Source organism: Pelmatolapia mariae, linkage group LG15 (assembly GCF_036321145.2).
Source record: "Pelmatolapia mariae isolate MD_Pm_ZW linkage group LG15, Pm_UMD_F_2, whole genome shotgun sequence".
Classification (NCBI taxonomy): Eukaryota; Metazoa; Chordata; class Actinopteri; order Cichliformes; family Cichlidae; genus Pelmatolapia; species Pelmatolapia mariae.
In genome coordinates, this window is record NC_086240.1 from 23,602,535 (window position 1) to 23,619,761 (window position 17,227).

Genomic DNA, 17,227 nt, shown 5'->3' on the forward strand with positions numbered 1-17,227 from the left:
GTTATCAGATTTAACAGTAATTTAAGGCAGTTTAGTTTATATCCAAGCAAACACTTATACTCTATTAAGACAAGCTTTTATTGTCTTAAACAGCTTTGAATAGTTTATTTTCTAAGTCTAAGATTATTTGCAACAGGAAAATATATTACATTGAATTGTTATATGTTAATGGTATCAAACCCATGCAAATACATTTCATAAAATAAGATGGATTTGAATAGTATTTTTTCCAGTTTTCTATATAAATAACTGCATTTTCAGTTCCTGTAACCATGCCCCGTGTTTGTTTCTGCTGCTTTGCTGCATCTGCAATACAACAGAATCCAAATGTTGGAGGGTCAAATCCCAGGAGCTCCCACATTGATCCGAGCAGCATCCCTGTCACTGAACATCCACCAACCTCATCAATCGTTGGCGCATGCTGTGATTGATGGACACATATTTCTTGACATATTAAGAACATATCTAGCATGAAACTGTTGGCCATTTACCTTTCACCGCTAATGTTCTTTTTTTGTTTGTTTGTTTGTTTGTTTGTTTTTTGTAGAGGTTCATTTCAATATGTTACATGCCACATTTTAACTTGTGACTCCACTTAAAGTGGTGTATTGGAGATACTAGGGTAGCCAGAAATGGCATAGTAGATGAATAAAATATAGAAGAATCTGAAAAAATAGATATTTACTAACATCCAAGGGGCGCTGAAAAGATTTGTATATCTCCAGGAATACAAACTCAATAATGCAATGCAGTTTCATTGCATATATTGAAGCTCCAAAATTAAATTAACCTGCATCCAATTAAGAAACATATTTAAATGAAACATATAGCTAAGTAAGAAAAAGGGGATATGATTTTTAAAAATACATTTTCTTGTGTATATACAATAATTATTAAATAGTCTAGATTCTCTGTGTAACTTGAAGCAGCTTATATGTGGGACTATGGGCTTCCCGGTGGTGGTTTATTGGCCATAAAGGAAATGAGTATGCAGCAAAATCAGCAATGTTTTTGTGGCGCCTCATTAGGTGTAATAAATTCAAAAAACCTGTTTTTGATTTGTTTTTCTTTTAAAGCCAAAGATTGTAATGCTGTGCTTTTATCTTAAAAATGAAGCGCAATTCCTGGATAGTAAATGTCTTGTAATTATGTGTTTTATCACAGATGACCTCTAATTACTTACAAGTATCAGCTCCTTTAACTCATCATGTTCAGAGGCAGGGACAACTTTGATGTGACCAACTCATGAGACACTGTGATGTCTGCTACACTGAATGAATGTCATTTGTGTTAATCATCAGCTTATTTATTAAGTCTGATCTTGTCATATTTCTTTTTACCTCAGTCATTCATAGCTCTGGTTTTGTGCCTTATAGCAACATGGCTGCCTTGTTGACGCTGCCAAACTGTTGCTGAGCATCACCAGTGATTGCTGTTGCCGTCTTACTGAATGAAAACTTGATGCAAAGAACCAAAAAAGGTGTTTTTACGCTGGGCTTAATCCTGGGATATGACCCACTCTTGCCCATATTGTGCTGTCACATTCACCTTTTAACAGAGTGAGTTCCCAAAGACACACAAATCTACTAGTTTTTAATAGCTAGTCCATGTTTTAAAAATGCTTTTGACATATTGTTGCATTTTTACCATATTATGACCCTGTGGATTGAGCTACATCAATTATAAAAAAGTTTTTGTTTGTTTTTTTGAGGTATGGCAGTGAAGTGGGGCTCAACCAGAGGTTCTTGAACTTATGAGGGCCAGGGACCTCTTACAGGGGTGAAAGTTTTCCAACGTTGCCCTCGTAATCCACATTCAAAGCAGTTAAGATGCTTTGACCTTCGTGTTACTTGTTGTTGTGGACTGACTCAGATATTTCCCTATGCTAGCTTGCTAGCTAGTCATCTAGCTAATATGTCAAACTATGCAGCAGAACATTTCTGCTGTCCTTGAGTGTAGTTACAGAGTTTCTACCAAAATGACTCAATGCACCATATTGATATCAGACTCTCCGTGAACCCAAAGACAACTTTGGGGATAAAAAAGGACTCAATATATATATTTTTTTAAACTGTGAAATTGTTACCTTTCATTAAAATGCACTTTTAATGATGCAGCACAGATTATACAATTTAATGCAAATTATTTTCAGACCCCTTGGCTATGAGATATCAACCGTAGGGCCGACTCACCATTGTACCTACTATTCCCAACTGTATTGTAACTTTTTCTTTTTTTAAAGCCTTAAACTGTATTTGGCGACATTGAATTTTAGAGGTGAGTTTAGAGAAAGTTACTTGAAAATTTCTGTTTAAATTTTGCAAACGAAAATGCGTCATGCTTCAGTTTTATAACATAATTAGAATTTTTTCTTGTTCTTTTTTAAGAGTTAGTTCTAAATAAAGTGATGTTTACTGATATGAACTGAAAAATTTCAGCACTTGTTTTGCCAATAATTAGTTGCCAAAGATTGCACAGTGGCCATTTTGACTAAAACTAATGTGTTAGAACATTAAAGAAGGTCCTGCCCTTTTTAGGTGAAAGTCCATAATTTTGGTGTCTGAAAACCCATTGGTTTCTGGACTTTTTGTTTGTTTTTATTTAATTTATTTCATTTCATTTTTCTTTATTCCTGAGTTTAACAGAACATTGAATGTAAGGTTTATTGTAAACTCTCATTTTATAAACAAGTCTGAAGTGAAGTGTATCCCTGAGGTTTCAGTATTACCCTCCAGTGGTGAGGTCAGCAGTCCTGAAGTGGTAAGGAAGCCTAATGAGATCTGACATCATGTACTGCTGCAAGTGACTGTAGGTGTTGTAAGTGTTTGTTGGAGTAAGTTATCACCTTAAAATGTAGTTTTTACTGGTGTTTTGATTAATCATATTCCAGAAGGGCATTTCAGCAGTAGTCTGCTTGTGCCTCAGTGTTCTGAAGGTCGTCAAAACATATAAAATGAACAGTAATTGCAGCATAAACTGTGGCTATGTGCTGTAATTATGTTTTAAAGTGTTATTAACTGTAATTTAACGTGAGTTAAATCATGATCTCATACAAGAAAACAAACCAGAAGGAATACAAAAACATCAGAGCTCTATCTAATGTAACTCCAGGTTCTTCATACATATTCATGTGAGCCTACAGGTGTAAGGCTGAGTTCAACTTGACTACTCTACATCCCTGATTATGTTTTAAGTATATGCGTTTGGATGGTGTTGTTAAAAACAAATGATCTGCTTGATCTTATGCATGTTTTTTTCTGAAAAGCTGTAGTGCAACACTTACACTTTTGCTTCCCTGTATTTCACTATGATGTGTTGCTGTCATATTTGTCTTTCATTCTTTTATTGGTTAGTAGTTATCTGAAACCACAGACAATCTAATGTAATTGATCTGCGATTTCCAAGTGGAATAAAAAATAGTTTGGTTTCTTGTAGATGCTTCATCTGGGATTGGAGTGCAGTTTAACGCTCTTTAAAAAAGTCTAATTCCACAAAATACAGTTTGAGGTTGTTTTGTTTTGGAAGGATATATTTTGTTAACAAACTGTAATATTTTCTGCATGATAATGTCATTTATTTAAATTCAAGGCTGCTTTTTTTGTAACACACAAGTAAGACTGCAGTGTCACAAAAAGCAGTCACTCTGGTGCTGTACAAATACTGTAGATAATAGTTAATTTCTTATCATCATGAGACTTGTCACTCCATTAGTTCTCAAAGATAATAATAAATTAGTTAACACGTTTGGTCAAAAAACTGTTTTAAATTAAAGATGTTTTTTTTCTTGTGCTTTATCAAAGATGTATGAAAATGATGTTTCATTAAGAGAAAGTATGAACTACCTGCTGCATGTACTATAAAGCAGATGTGTTTAATTCACTCAGTCACTTTCCAGAAGCCAGTTAAGTGTCATAACTGACATTTCAGGCTATAATATCATTGGAGGGACAACACTGAGTCTGCTGTGCTTATGTAGGAAACTTTTACCACTATGCAGTTTTTGTGTCAAAGCCTGAATAAACTTTTGAAGATATCCATGAGGGGGGATTTCTCTCTCTCTCTCTCTCTCTCTCTCTCTCTCTTTGCTATATATGGAATAATTCTTATAAAAAGAAACACTGTTATACTGATGGGCTGTGATGTATTTAGTTGTTGTGTATCCCACCCTACAACAACTCATAGTCTCCATCCTATCAATAAATAAATAACAAGCACTAAACCACCTCTGCTTACATATTAATTCATTGCTGCTAAGAAGCACAGTGTTAATGTGTTCTGTTCTGTGAGTTCTAAGTACATCATAAATCCTTTTCTTTTCTGAGTTTAAAGCTGATAAAGTCTTGGAATTAGAAATGAAAGTGGAACAAGGCTCAGTGAAAAGTAATCTAAAAAATTAGTGAACAGGAAAATCTAAAACAAGACACTACAACAACAAAAAAAGAAATCTAACAAAGTAAAACGTGACAAAACTAAAAACAACAACAACAACAAACAAACAAACAAACAAAAAAACTGGACACACAAAAAGGGTCACACCAAATGTGAAGACAGAGACACACTGGTGGATAAAGGCATACAAGCAGAAATATGAGACTGTAAACGTTAACACTGAGGAGCTAAACACACGAGAAATAAACTGACAACAGAAACAGAGGCAAACCCAATTCAAACCCAGGACTGGATGAGTAAATCACCTAAACAGTCATCAAAAACTCATAATTATTAAGCCGTAACCAGAACTAAAATACAAGAGCTAATAATTAAAATACTGGAATGATACCAAAATCAAAACAGGAATAAAAAAAAATACAATCTAAGATTTAAAAAAACAACAGTCCAATCAAACTGTTTGTGTTTCCAACAGTGCAATCAAACTACTAAGTGTCCTATGAACTAAACAGAAAGGCACAAAGTGAAACATGACTTCCAATACCACTAATGGACCTTTGACGGGCCTTTGAGGGCAAAAAAACTGCATTTCCAATGAAAAATGACTTCACTACCTGTTTCCACAGGTAATGGCAGATAGTTCCTGCTGACACACATTAGTGGGTCACATAATAAACTTAGAGGACAGAAAAAAGTATCCACCCCATCACGCTAGAATTGATCCAATACCAATACCAGGATAGGTATCGATACTATTGATATTTGGATTGATCTACCCACTTCTTATTTTAGGATGTCAGTGTAGTTTGAGCTCTTGTTGGCAGAATTGGGACAACACCTAGGGAGGCAGGTAATTTCAGAGAGTCTATTAACAGGTAAAATAGTATTATTTTACTATTTCCATATCATTGTATATTCAGTACTGGTGCACATTTTGAGCTAATCACAGTCTGACTGGTCAGATCTGTTTATTCACATGCGAAAAAGCTGTCGCAATACATGTCGCAAATTTGTCTTCAAATACTTATATGGTTGGTGTGAACAGCTGCAATAATAATAGGTTACCTGTCCAGTGTGAAAAGTCCTTTAGCCTTTACATTTGCTACAAACAACATCAGAAGGAATGTTTTGAAAAATATAGCATAAGATTTCATGGGCAAACTGAAATAGATACAGCAAGTCATGGCAGTAAATACACGACCTTCCATTATCACTGCTTTCCTTGGTGTGGATAAACAAAGCATTACAACTGGTTTTCACTAGGGGTGCAACAATACACAAAATTCACGGTTCGGTTCGGTTCGATACTTTGGTGTCACGGTTCGATATTTTTTCGATACAAAAAAAATGTAAATGCCTTTTTAATTTGTCATTTAATAAAATTATAAATTTATATTTTAACTCAAAAGTACAGTTTTTAAATTTAATGTTGCTGAAACAACAAAGTAATAAAAAATAAATCTATCTGATCGAGAAATCACTCATCTTTGGAAAAGAGAGTTTATTACAGAGAAATGGCTCTTTCCAAAATAAAAGCTATACTATACGCTTCTTCTGGGCTATATTCTCAGCAGCATATTAAACATATCAGGTCCCCATAAGGAGAATCATGTGCTAACGGCTGTCTAAATGGCTCGGGTAAAGTTTGTAGCATGCGTGCTTGTTGTTTTTGTCTGCTTCCACTTGTCTTTGCACTAGGATGATGTCGGAGTAAATGTGCAGTCATATTCGTTGTGTTCCCACTAGTGCTGTCAGCGTTAATCTCGTTGAAATGACATTAACGCCACAACACGGCAAATCTCCGTTAACGAGCTACCGCGGATCGCCCCGTGCGTGGGGTTGGACGGCGTTAACACGTTAACGAGCTAACTGCGCTAACGCACTAGTTCCCACCAATGTAATTGAGCATTGCGTGGCACATCCAACATACTGTTTTACTTTTGTCCATGACGCGCTTACCTTCAGGGTCATACGTCACATGAAGACCAAAATAGCTCCAAACGCCAGATCTGAATGAGGGAGGGGAAGGTTCAATTTGCTATGTTGCAACGAGCTGAACTTCTGTCTCGCTAGCTTGCGCTGCGCTCAGTGGATCTGTGCTCGACAGTGCAGCCTAGGCGGAGTAGTCGAACGCAGATTCACTGAACGGTCAACACAGACAGCATCGTCAGAAGAAAAGTTGATAAAATAAATTAAAAATTTTGTATTGTTCGATACATATGCGTACCGAACCGAAAGCAGTGTATCGAACGGTTCAATATCGATACGAGTATTGTTGTACCCCTAGTTTTCACCATTGCTGCTTAGGGGCCTTATGGCATTAAAAGGGGATCTCATAACAGCCAAAGAGCGGGCGGGGATCCAGTACAAATCTGCCATGGATATGTTTGAGGCCAGTAACAGACCAGCTGGCAATACATGGTGCCAGAGCAGAAGAATGGGTAAGCTGTACTGTACTGTGCTCATATCGACTTAAAGGAGCACAGGACTTAAAGGAAAGTCTTTTGAAGTACTGTTTTACTTTAGCGAGGACACTTCTTTTGAAAGTGTGGCCTCTTTGTCCTCAGACTCACTCAGAAGAAATTGATCTTGATTACTGATTTTCTGTAGCTTCAACAAGGACGGCGACATCTGCTCAAATGCTGTGATATTCTTAGAGGTCAAACTTAAAAAGACAGAAACAACAGAAAAGTAACCAGAGAAAAGATCTGCGTGTGTCCATGTTTATTTTGATCATTTTACATTTCAGCAAATTGTCTTTGAGGACATTAATACATTTAACACCTGCTAACTGAACAGCTTTTTGCTCCTATAATATACTGGCTTTCCATAATAACTTCACAATTCATTTGTAGTTTGGTCTCCCTACAGCTCCTACTGTAACTATACAATCAAATAACAGTGGTAGGAAAATCAAATAAATTGAAAGTTATGCATTCATTTTCAATTATCAGTCATTTAAAAAAAATGTCATTCAATGTTGAATTCTTCAGTGCACAAATACTTAATTATAAGAAACAATACATTGGATTTCTAATGGAAGAAGTGGCTTTGGCAGAGAGAACTCAAACATTAGTCAAAGTCAGTGGGGAATAAACATTGCTGGTCCATAAATCATTACGAAGTCCACAGCACACTGACGAAGCTCATGATGGAGAGTTTCATTTCAAAAAAACAGGAATTTCATCTTGAAACTTGATTATTACATCTGTTAAAGATTGACTGATTTGTTTAACTTTTTCCACACTAGACGTTATGATGCTATATGCAGAGATAATGTGATTTTTATCTCTTCACTTTGGAACAAAACTCTTCATGTGGACATTTAATTAAACCAATCTATACAGTACATGTGCTCCGACTTCTGCCAGTTCTACACATCCGTTATCTTGGAAAACAAAGTTATGCTAATCAGCGTGGCTTACGATGCCTGTCAAACAGAGAGGCACACAAAGCAGAGAACATTTAATGTACATCACTGAAACTAGACACATTTTTCAAGCCATTTAGACTCAAATGTCTGAACCAAATGAAGGCCAACAGTACACCAAAACCATTTTTATGAGTGATGGCAATGTCCTGTCTTCTACTACCTGCCAAACAGGCATGATTTGCATTTTCATTGTTTTACATACTTTGTCCTAAATTTGAGAAATGCCACTCAAAGGATGGAAGCTTTGTATTTTCATATCAAATATGCTTCTAATCACACAGGGAGCCATCGTGGAAGTCAACATTGGATGATTACTGTATTCATAGGAAAGTGATATCTGAATGCAGTAAGGTCCCAAAGTGTGGTCCTGCTTTCAAAAGGAACATTTATTTTCATCTGTAAAAGAATGTTAAAGAGCACGCACATCAACATGTGAAATGTTGATCTGTTTGCTTTCTTGCTGCTTTTCCCCAATGCAAATCTGGTTTTTAGTTGAGGAAGATCAAAAAGTGCATTTCTAAAGACTGGAATTGCTTTGTTAAAATAAAATTACACTGCAATACAAACAAACCTGTTAAATAAATGATAAAGTACATGAAGCAGGTGGAAAATTACAAAAGAAAACCTGTCAGATTTGCATGCAGGAGTAGATAATCACAAATGTCCCATTTCAATCTTATTTTCCCCTTTTGCTTTTGTCGTGCATGAATGGAAAATTTGCAACAGCCAACTAAACTAAATCTGCCCCTAATATCTGTGTTGTGCCAGAATTATATATTCTAACTGTGGATGAAAACTACAGAAACTAAATCATTTACAGAAGTCAACACTAGGTGCCTGTTTTCTGTGTGGCTTTTTGGCTGAAAAAAGCTGTTAACTTTACACCAAGCAAAAACTTATTGCTGGGATTTATCAGCACATTAGCCCTTAAGATGCATTTCTGTTTAATGGTCCCTGGATGGTGATTTCAGTCACACTCTGACTGAAGTGAAATTTTATCTTTTTTATTTACTTTGGTGATAGGACAAAAATAAATGTGACACTTTGGAGCTACTATAAACAAATCAGGTTTTTGTTTGGTGTGAATTTTTTTCAAACTGGTGCTGGCTATAGATTATCATTGTGTTTGTTCCGTAAAGAAAGCAATCATATTTTTTTTTTAAAAAAAAGAAAACTTCAGGTGTCAAAGAGCTGATAAAGCGCTGCAATCTGAGCTGTGATTCACCCTGCTTCAAGCTGCAAAGTCACTTGAAAACTGCAGATACATCTGCAACTCCTGCAGAGCTCGTTCCATGCTCAGTGGTGCGCAAATACGGCATTAATTATGATTAGTTAAGCTACTCAAAATTAAATGAAGAACAAATGAACTCATGTTGCAGATTTGGGCTCATCTGTAGTTAAAAAAGAAGACTAGAAATGAATTCACAGATGTCCCATTCATGTCTCTCTTTTTTGCGTGCCATGAAATGATATGTTGCATGGGAGAAAAGCAGCATTTGGCTTTTGCTTTGTTTTTTTTAAGATTGCTTACTTCAGATTTATTAAAATGACAGATAAAATTACAAACATTTGAGGACCTCCATGAATGCTTCCGAGATGATTTTTTTAAAAGCCCAAAGCCTGATATACTGTTACATCTGTTACAGCTGGTGTCTGAATGTGCCCAGCAATACTTTGATCCAAGAATCAGTAGGAATGACATAACAATAACACAGAAATAACATTCAAAATGCTGAATTTCTTAAATAAGAACTGATCTTAAACTCATATTTCTGTATACACTTCATACAACAATCTGTGTAATAAACAAGATAGATAGCAATTTTAATAAAATACTGACAAGGGAAAAGAAAAAATCTTGCATGTGTGGTAAAGCACAAAGCATCACCCGATAAAGTATATCTGTAATAAAACACTGTGTCTCATTTCATTCTATTTAGATTTACAACTGAACAAAACAACCTCTGATACCAACATTAACCTTAAAAATAATCAGTGAACCTGCAGGACGCTCTGAGTGAGATACAGTTTAGCTATATTCAAGCAGTATACAGATGTTTAGTTCATGTAAACTTTTTATCCTAACAACTGGAAGCATCTACAGTGGCTGTGTGAGTGACCGTGTGTGTGTGTGTGTGTCTGTGTGTGTGTGTCCCTGTTTATGGTAGTAATCTTTACATTTCCTCCTGAATCTCTTATTCAGACTGTATTGGCTCTTGCTGTTCTACTGCATGAGTTTTACAACTGTGAAAAATATATCCACAACATCTAGTGAACAAAACCAGCAACTAAAACACTTGATGACAACAGCTTTCTATTGTAGTGTGAACAAAAGGTTTGGAGTGTGACTGATAATTTTAAACTTGCAAAATGCTCTTGGAAAAATCCTCACGAGTGCCAGAAGTTGGTCTACTCAAAGTCATACTCTAAGTATGAATGGTCTGAAAATACAGTTCAAGTTTGTTTTTTGACATCTGCACTGATACTGATAACAAATCTAGACTTTTACCTCATTAGTAGTGCACTAATTCCAGCACTGACAACAAACATCAGAAAAGGACATATTTGTGAAATGCTGCTGTGATGAAGTGTGCTGAACTCTATGATTAAGAATGAACCCAGGCAGGGAAGTAAACCAGATTAAAGCTGTAAATTTGTAAGAAAGACTAAAATAAACCAGTAAATGAATTAATAATGGCGCACCATCCATAGTTTTGTGATTTGTTTCTTGCAGGATAACCATTTTAGTCTCGAAGACTCTTGGAGTTATTAAGTTGAATATTAACCCCATCCTCTGACTTACCGTTTAGTTTGTTTAGCTATACTGGCACTTACACACCATTATATTCAGCAGGAGTTGATGTGATTACATTGCTAGTAATTAACTGTGTGAAAAGTGTGTGTTTGTATTGAACAAGCCGAACAAATCAACATGCAACAACAAAGTACAGTAAGGCCTTCCGCTGTCAGAATTATTATTATCTGCATAAAATGGTACATGGACCATGCCTTATGTATTAATCCTAATTATTAACCAACGTCTGAACAACTCATCAAAAACATCAAAAGATGTCATTGATGAATGGAGTTGCTGTCTTAAAATGTGAATTAAAAGGATGATTAAACAGCCAAGCAGGTATGTGGTAACCCTCCCCTGTGACTTGTGGTCTGTAACACAAAGCATGATATTTAAGTGGATCACATTTTTCCCCCAATCTTTGATGCTTTGATGTTTTCAAAGATTGCTGCAAAACATTTAGGCTTAACCTGGGTTGACTGCAAATAAATTTCACTTGAATGAAATGTACTTTTAAATTTGTATTTGCAATTATTCTGCAGGTGAATTAGGATAAAGTAATCACAGAAGCATGGCTGTCAGTCAGAAGTTGTGGTAGGCAGCGCTTACCTAATCCTTTTCATCTCACATGTCTGATTCTGTGCTGCCTCTTTACTGCTTCAGCGCCATTTTGTGATTAAGGCTGATAGCATATCTGGAGTTTTCTGAAGGAAATACGACGGTGTGCAGGTTCAGATAATGATGCCAGTGCAATCTTCTATAATTTTCATCCCTATTACCCTTTTTGTCACAGTCATAAGCACTGAGAAGTCACAGGGACCTTTGGCACTAAAATCCTGTAAAGAAAGAGTGCTGCCTTCACAAAAGGAGTTCAAATAACACATATTATGTTTCTTCCCTTAAAATGACTTTTAATGATGCAATCATTGTAGTGTATCAAAAGCAGTTTCCTTTTAATAGAGTTCAATGTTGAAGAGATGATTATGATCATTTTAAAAATGTTTTTTGGCTGTTGTTAATAAAAATGTCTAGAGTGAACTTGACTTGTATTTACTCTCAGAAAAGTTTGAGTAAACAAAGGAAACAAAAACCCAGCAAGCAGCGGTTGCAGAAAAACTTAGTTGTAGCTGACTGAGTAAACTGGGTTTTACAGAGAACTGATCTTCTCATTAATCCATCTCCTGAACAGTGATTGGTCAGTTATAGCTTAAAAAGACAAATTAGCAGGTATGTCAACCTTCAAATTTTGCAATACATGAGAAATAAATGATGATGACCTTTGTCTTTTGCTGTATTTATTCCATAATCATATTTAAAATGGGAGAAATATATTGACAACAATGTTTGTTTCTCAGGAAAGAGAACACAGGGGCATTTGAACTAAGAACTGTGGCTGCAAAATCACTACCGCTGTCAGCGACATCAAAATCAATCTGGGAATCTATCGACTATCACCTGAAGACAGCCTTTGGGGACACTGGTCAATATCTGACTGTTCCCTGTGCTTTTTTAAAAACACAGTTAAATATGAATTTTTAAAAAGCAAGTAACAACCTGAATTAATGTCAAATAATTGCCTATGGTTTAGAGCTTGTAGTTAAGAGTATGTGTTTGTTCTCCACTGTCCAGCACAAGCCTTTAACATGCTTCAATATGATTGGTCAGTAGAACTACAAGCGGATTATTAAAGGAAATCAAAGATCTTGTTTTCTGTCTACAGATATCAGCATTATAATTAAACCAAATACTGATGCTAAAACAATTACATCAGCCAGTTTTCTAGAAGCCTTGCACTGTTTGTAGTTTTCTTAGTAGTTTTACTTGGTGACAAACTAAGACAATTACATCACACAACAAAATATACTCATTTAAGTTGTTTCCATCTACAAAAGAGGAAATACTGATGTTGGTTTTATGGGATGTCAGGAGAGATACTCCTTTCTACTTCCTTGGGCATCAAATATTGCCATTTTGAGAAAGCAGCTGAAGTCTCACAGTTATGCACACGGTGTTCGTTGCCACCTGTGCCATAATACAACAGCTACTGAGACAGGTCTATCACACCCAAGTGGTTATGTATGGGTGCTTCTAAAATACCTCTTTTCATCAGATTTATATGGATTACCTACATGTGCAGGCTTACTGTTGCAAATGGCATATTTAAAAACAAATCACAATATTGTCTTAGCCAACTGGACTAAAAAAGGAGTTTGATATGCCTAAACCTAACCAGCCTATTAACGTAAAAAGTGAGCGCAAACGAAGCAAAATAAAATGTGGACAGCGGTCTCCTGGGTGAGTCACTCCACCACTGTCTATCTGCTGCTCTGCAAAAACAGGACAACTGTCTGTTCATGTCTCATTCTGCCACAGCCGATGTGTCAAGCTACCAACGTCAGAGGGCAGCTTTTAGGTATTCGTGCAACAGCACAGACAAAAAGACAACATTTGACGTACTAGGATGACTATGTATTGGCAGCAGTATGAGCGGATTATTAATAACAGATCCAAGGTCAGTTATATAATAAATAATGAACACATTTAGCATATGATGACTAATCGGGTTGGTTCCAAATAAGCTCCACAGCATTTTAGTTGCATGAAAAAAATATTGAACCAATTGTATATTTTATGGATTTTGTCATAATGAGTAATTGTACAAATGGCAGAATTCTTGTACAGATATATCATACACCTGTACACCTTGTGGAAATCTAGGTTTGGTCTGAACTCTATATTATGTGCCTCTTTCTGAAAAGAAATAATTTACTCCTTGAACACAAAGTTCGAGCAGTAGATGCAGCAAAGGTTGAATTTATAATAATAATTTAATCAGACCCTACAATGGACTTAATCATACAATACTAGGTGTCATGACAGCCTATTCAAACTGTTTCTGTAGCTACTGTCTGCTCTTAGAGGATCAGGCTGATCACATATTCAGTAAAAACACAGTATCGCCATCACACTGCCAGATTATTATCTCTCTGTGTTTGATGTTAAACCTCAGTGGAAGCACACAGATCACACTGAGCCGAAGGAGAAACCATTAAGAACAAGTCTGACTCGACTTTGCACAGGGTGCAGCCTGTAGAGCCTCTGAGCTGCGGTAAGCGGGGCTGACATGTCGTGTGCGCTGGTGTGATAGTTTAACATTCCAGCTGTCTGCTCTCGTTGCAGCGGGCCACCTCACGCTCTCTGCCTGCCGGCCTTTATTCTGTGATCTGCTCGGCTGTCTGTTTGCCAGCCTCACTCTGCTGCTCTGCCCATCAGAGGCGTGTATTTCCTTCCCGCTGTGCTCTCCACCTTCTTAACATTTGGTTGTCACACCTTTGCACTTCGTGTGCCCGTGGTGAATAGTTGATGTGGAAGAACCTAAACTAAAGTATGTCAAACTGCTTCAGGGCTACATACATGGAGAAATTCCACATAACTTAACAAACTGTATCAGGTTAAATACTATTTTCTAAAGGACAGTTCCCGATTTTCTGACTGCTAAAGTAATTAATCTTATAATTTAGTATAAAATGTTGCACTTGAAAGTTACATTTTTCTCTTAACTCGAGTAAACACTGACTGTGCCATACATATAATAATGACATCATCAGCGTTTAAACTGATTCTTTTAAGGAGGATCACTTCAAAAATCATAATTTTGAGTGCACTATGTTATCGTTATTTCCTGGTATCTATAGTTAGCCTTCTCCATCTAAAAAACACAAAGGATGGAATAAACAAAGTGAAAGAGGCAAAAGTACAACAAGCGGAACATCACATGGGGGAATTTGGGTTTTTTTTGCTGGACAGAGCTTCAGGATGTTAAAGGGTTCAAATGCAGCAGACAGCTGGTATTACTTTGACTACAGTTGGTGAACCTATGAGCTAGACTGCTGAACTGAATCTTGGACTATCCTGGTTAGTTGGGATAGCTGAAAAAAGATATTATGTTTGAAATAAGACATCTAATAATAGAGAAATTATCATCAGACTACAGTTGATTGCTTGACTGACTTTTTACCTGGCTGCATACAAACTCAAATGTGATTATCCATTGGAAACAAGGAATGGTTTCATGCATATTATTATACAGATATCTGTTTATAGGGATGGTTTTGACTTTAGTCATTAACAAACAAAATCTGCCCACTTGTTTGCCTTAATATCCTTTTAAAATGTCAAGTGCAGTCTCTGTTACCACTTCAGTGACAGATAGCCTGAAATAGGACTTAATACAAGCCTTTTAACTGCCCTGTACAGAAAATAACTGCAGCCATTCTAACAATACAATTAACTTTAATCCTGGATTTAATAAATTATTAATCACTGCGTGTCATTATCAGCTGAATTGTTAAATTATTGAAGTTAACCAATTACCTCATTGAAAATGTCTCGGTGCATTCAGGTGCTGTCAGGATGTTCTAACAGCACTCTTATGCTTCAAAGGGTATCCTTAAAGATGCTGCAAACCAAACACTTAACACAAAAAGGATAAAACTTGCACTACCTGACAGTGGTAATGGAATAATTTTCTCATCAAACAGTGATGTGGACATTTTAATTCTTCAGATTAATCTGGTAATTATAGGGTGTCAAACTACAAATAGCTGGTTTTTAAATGCCTTATAAAATACTAATAATAAGTTCAAATGGATTTAAAAACTGTGAATGGCAGCCTGGGATCATTTAAAAAAGGAAAAAGTCTGCCTTTGTTGTATACAGGAGAAAATAATCGGTCAACAATAACGTATAACGTAAATGTGATTTCTAAAAAAACATACCAATGTGATGCTTTAATCTCTAAATATCTTATGATACTAATATGCATACCCTGTTAAAATGATGGGAATACGTTTTCAGAAGCTTGTTAATGCCATTACATCCAACAAATGTGTCACAAAGTCACAGGAGAAGATAATACACTTGGCCTTTCCCTGCTCCTACAAAATTTTGTCTCATTTATTTGTCCATCGAAATTCAGAAAATATATCTTTGGTCTGCCAAACAAATATGTAATTAGGTGAGTCTATGTTAAAAATAAGAGACAGCAGCTTTGTGTTATCCCTAATGACAGAAGACAGTGCTGTGCTCTGTGACATATGGGTCAGAAACAAGCGAGAGAATGACTAAAAGGAAAAACAAAACAAAAAAAAACAAATGATACATAGAGCCAACTCTTACCGTAAAGGGGGGTTTGCTTTTCCAAGAGATAACTGGAGTGAGAACCAAGAGTTCGGCCATTGTTTTCACAGGAAAGATGCCAAACCCCCAGTAAACACCCAGTAAACTCCCAGTAAACCCACTGCCTGTTTGCCAGTTTGGGTCCAGGAGGTTAAACAAGCTGATCGCCATCACTGCTGCTGATCCTGAGCCGTGCTTCTTGCCCATATGGGGCATTTTTCCTCAAATTACTGTACAAAAAAAAGGAAAAACTGTAGCTCAAGAGCTCTGGCCCCAAGCCCTCTTTGAAGTTTCATGTTCAGTTTTCCATATTCTTTATCATCTGTATCCTGTACAAGTGCAGTAAACACTCTATACTTTCACAACTCACTCTCTTGAGCGTCTCTTCCCTGCTCCATACTGGATTGTTTAAAGACGTTAATTTACAGTTTCTGGAATTGGCACTTGACAAATAACTAAATAAATAAATATATAGAACACCATCAGTGGCTCTTAGGATGCCCTTAAGTCTGAGGAAACGTCCTTCTCATCTCTTGCTGCTTGCTTTTCCATGATTTGGAGAAAAACGTGAATCCAACAGTAGCAGCAGCAGCATTTCCTGGAGGAAGGTGTTTTTCAGGGCGCGTGTTGCTTGTGCACAGTAAGTCAGTGTATTTGTGTGTGTAAATATTGATTTGAGTATGCTCTTGAGCTGTTACTGCACGGTTTAGTCCAGCGAAAGCAGCGGCTGCATGTTGTCTTCTTCGCTCTTGACTTTGTCTGGTCGCTTCAGGACTCCCGGTTCCACCACCGACTGAGACCTACAAGAACAAAGAACAGGAGGTGATTAGCATAACTGTGTCGCCAACTGTGCTGAAAGCTTTAGAGTGTCAACCGTGAAGTGCAGTGAAATATTAACTGTAACGGTTTATGTTGATGTTAAAATATTCCGACCTACTTGTGTAAAGTCTGATGCAACAATCTATCTGTTATTTTGTCTCATGCTATGAGGCAAATTGTGAGTATGAATAAAATCTGCAATAAAAACTTCAGGTCAATCTTCACCTCAGGTTTGATTTCCAGGAGTCCTCTAATTTCTATGTTTATTATTTTGTTCAAAGTCACACAGAGTTAAAAATACTATAAGACATTGGATGCATGTAGAAAACACCATATATTTCTGTGTCTGTAACATAACCAGTGTGTTTTTGTAAATAACTGAAAATGTTCAAATGAAAAAATAAAATGTTACTTGCAAGTTTCATTATGTTCATTATGTTTCATTACGTTCTATATGCATTCTATTATATAGTATTATTTTTTTTACTAGTTAACCTGTTTTCTGATTTTTGTTTTAATACTTCATAAAAAGAAAACCAGCCAGAATGGCAGCGTCCACACATTAAATAAAAATGCATTTGTGCATACTGATTTTATAGTATAACGCTCAT

At 36.3% G+C, this 17,227-nt stretch overlaps 1 protein-coding gene across 1 annotated transcript in view; it reads right to left on the minus strand.

Annotated features, from left to right (window-relative positions):
- Positions 1-7,104: 7,104 nt before the first annotated feature.
- The window catches only part of clvs2 (clavesin 2), a 53,889-nt gene continuing 43,766 nt past the window's right edge, over positions 7,105-17,227 (minus strand). The window contains exon 6 of the mRNA XM_063495177.1: positions 7,105-16,597. Coding sequence (XP_063351247.1) covers positions 16,504-16,597 — 94 coding nt within the window. The 3' untranslated portion in view covers positions 7,105-16,503. The remainder of the gene's footprint in view (positions 16,598-17,227) is intronic.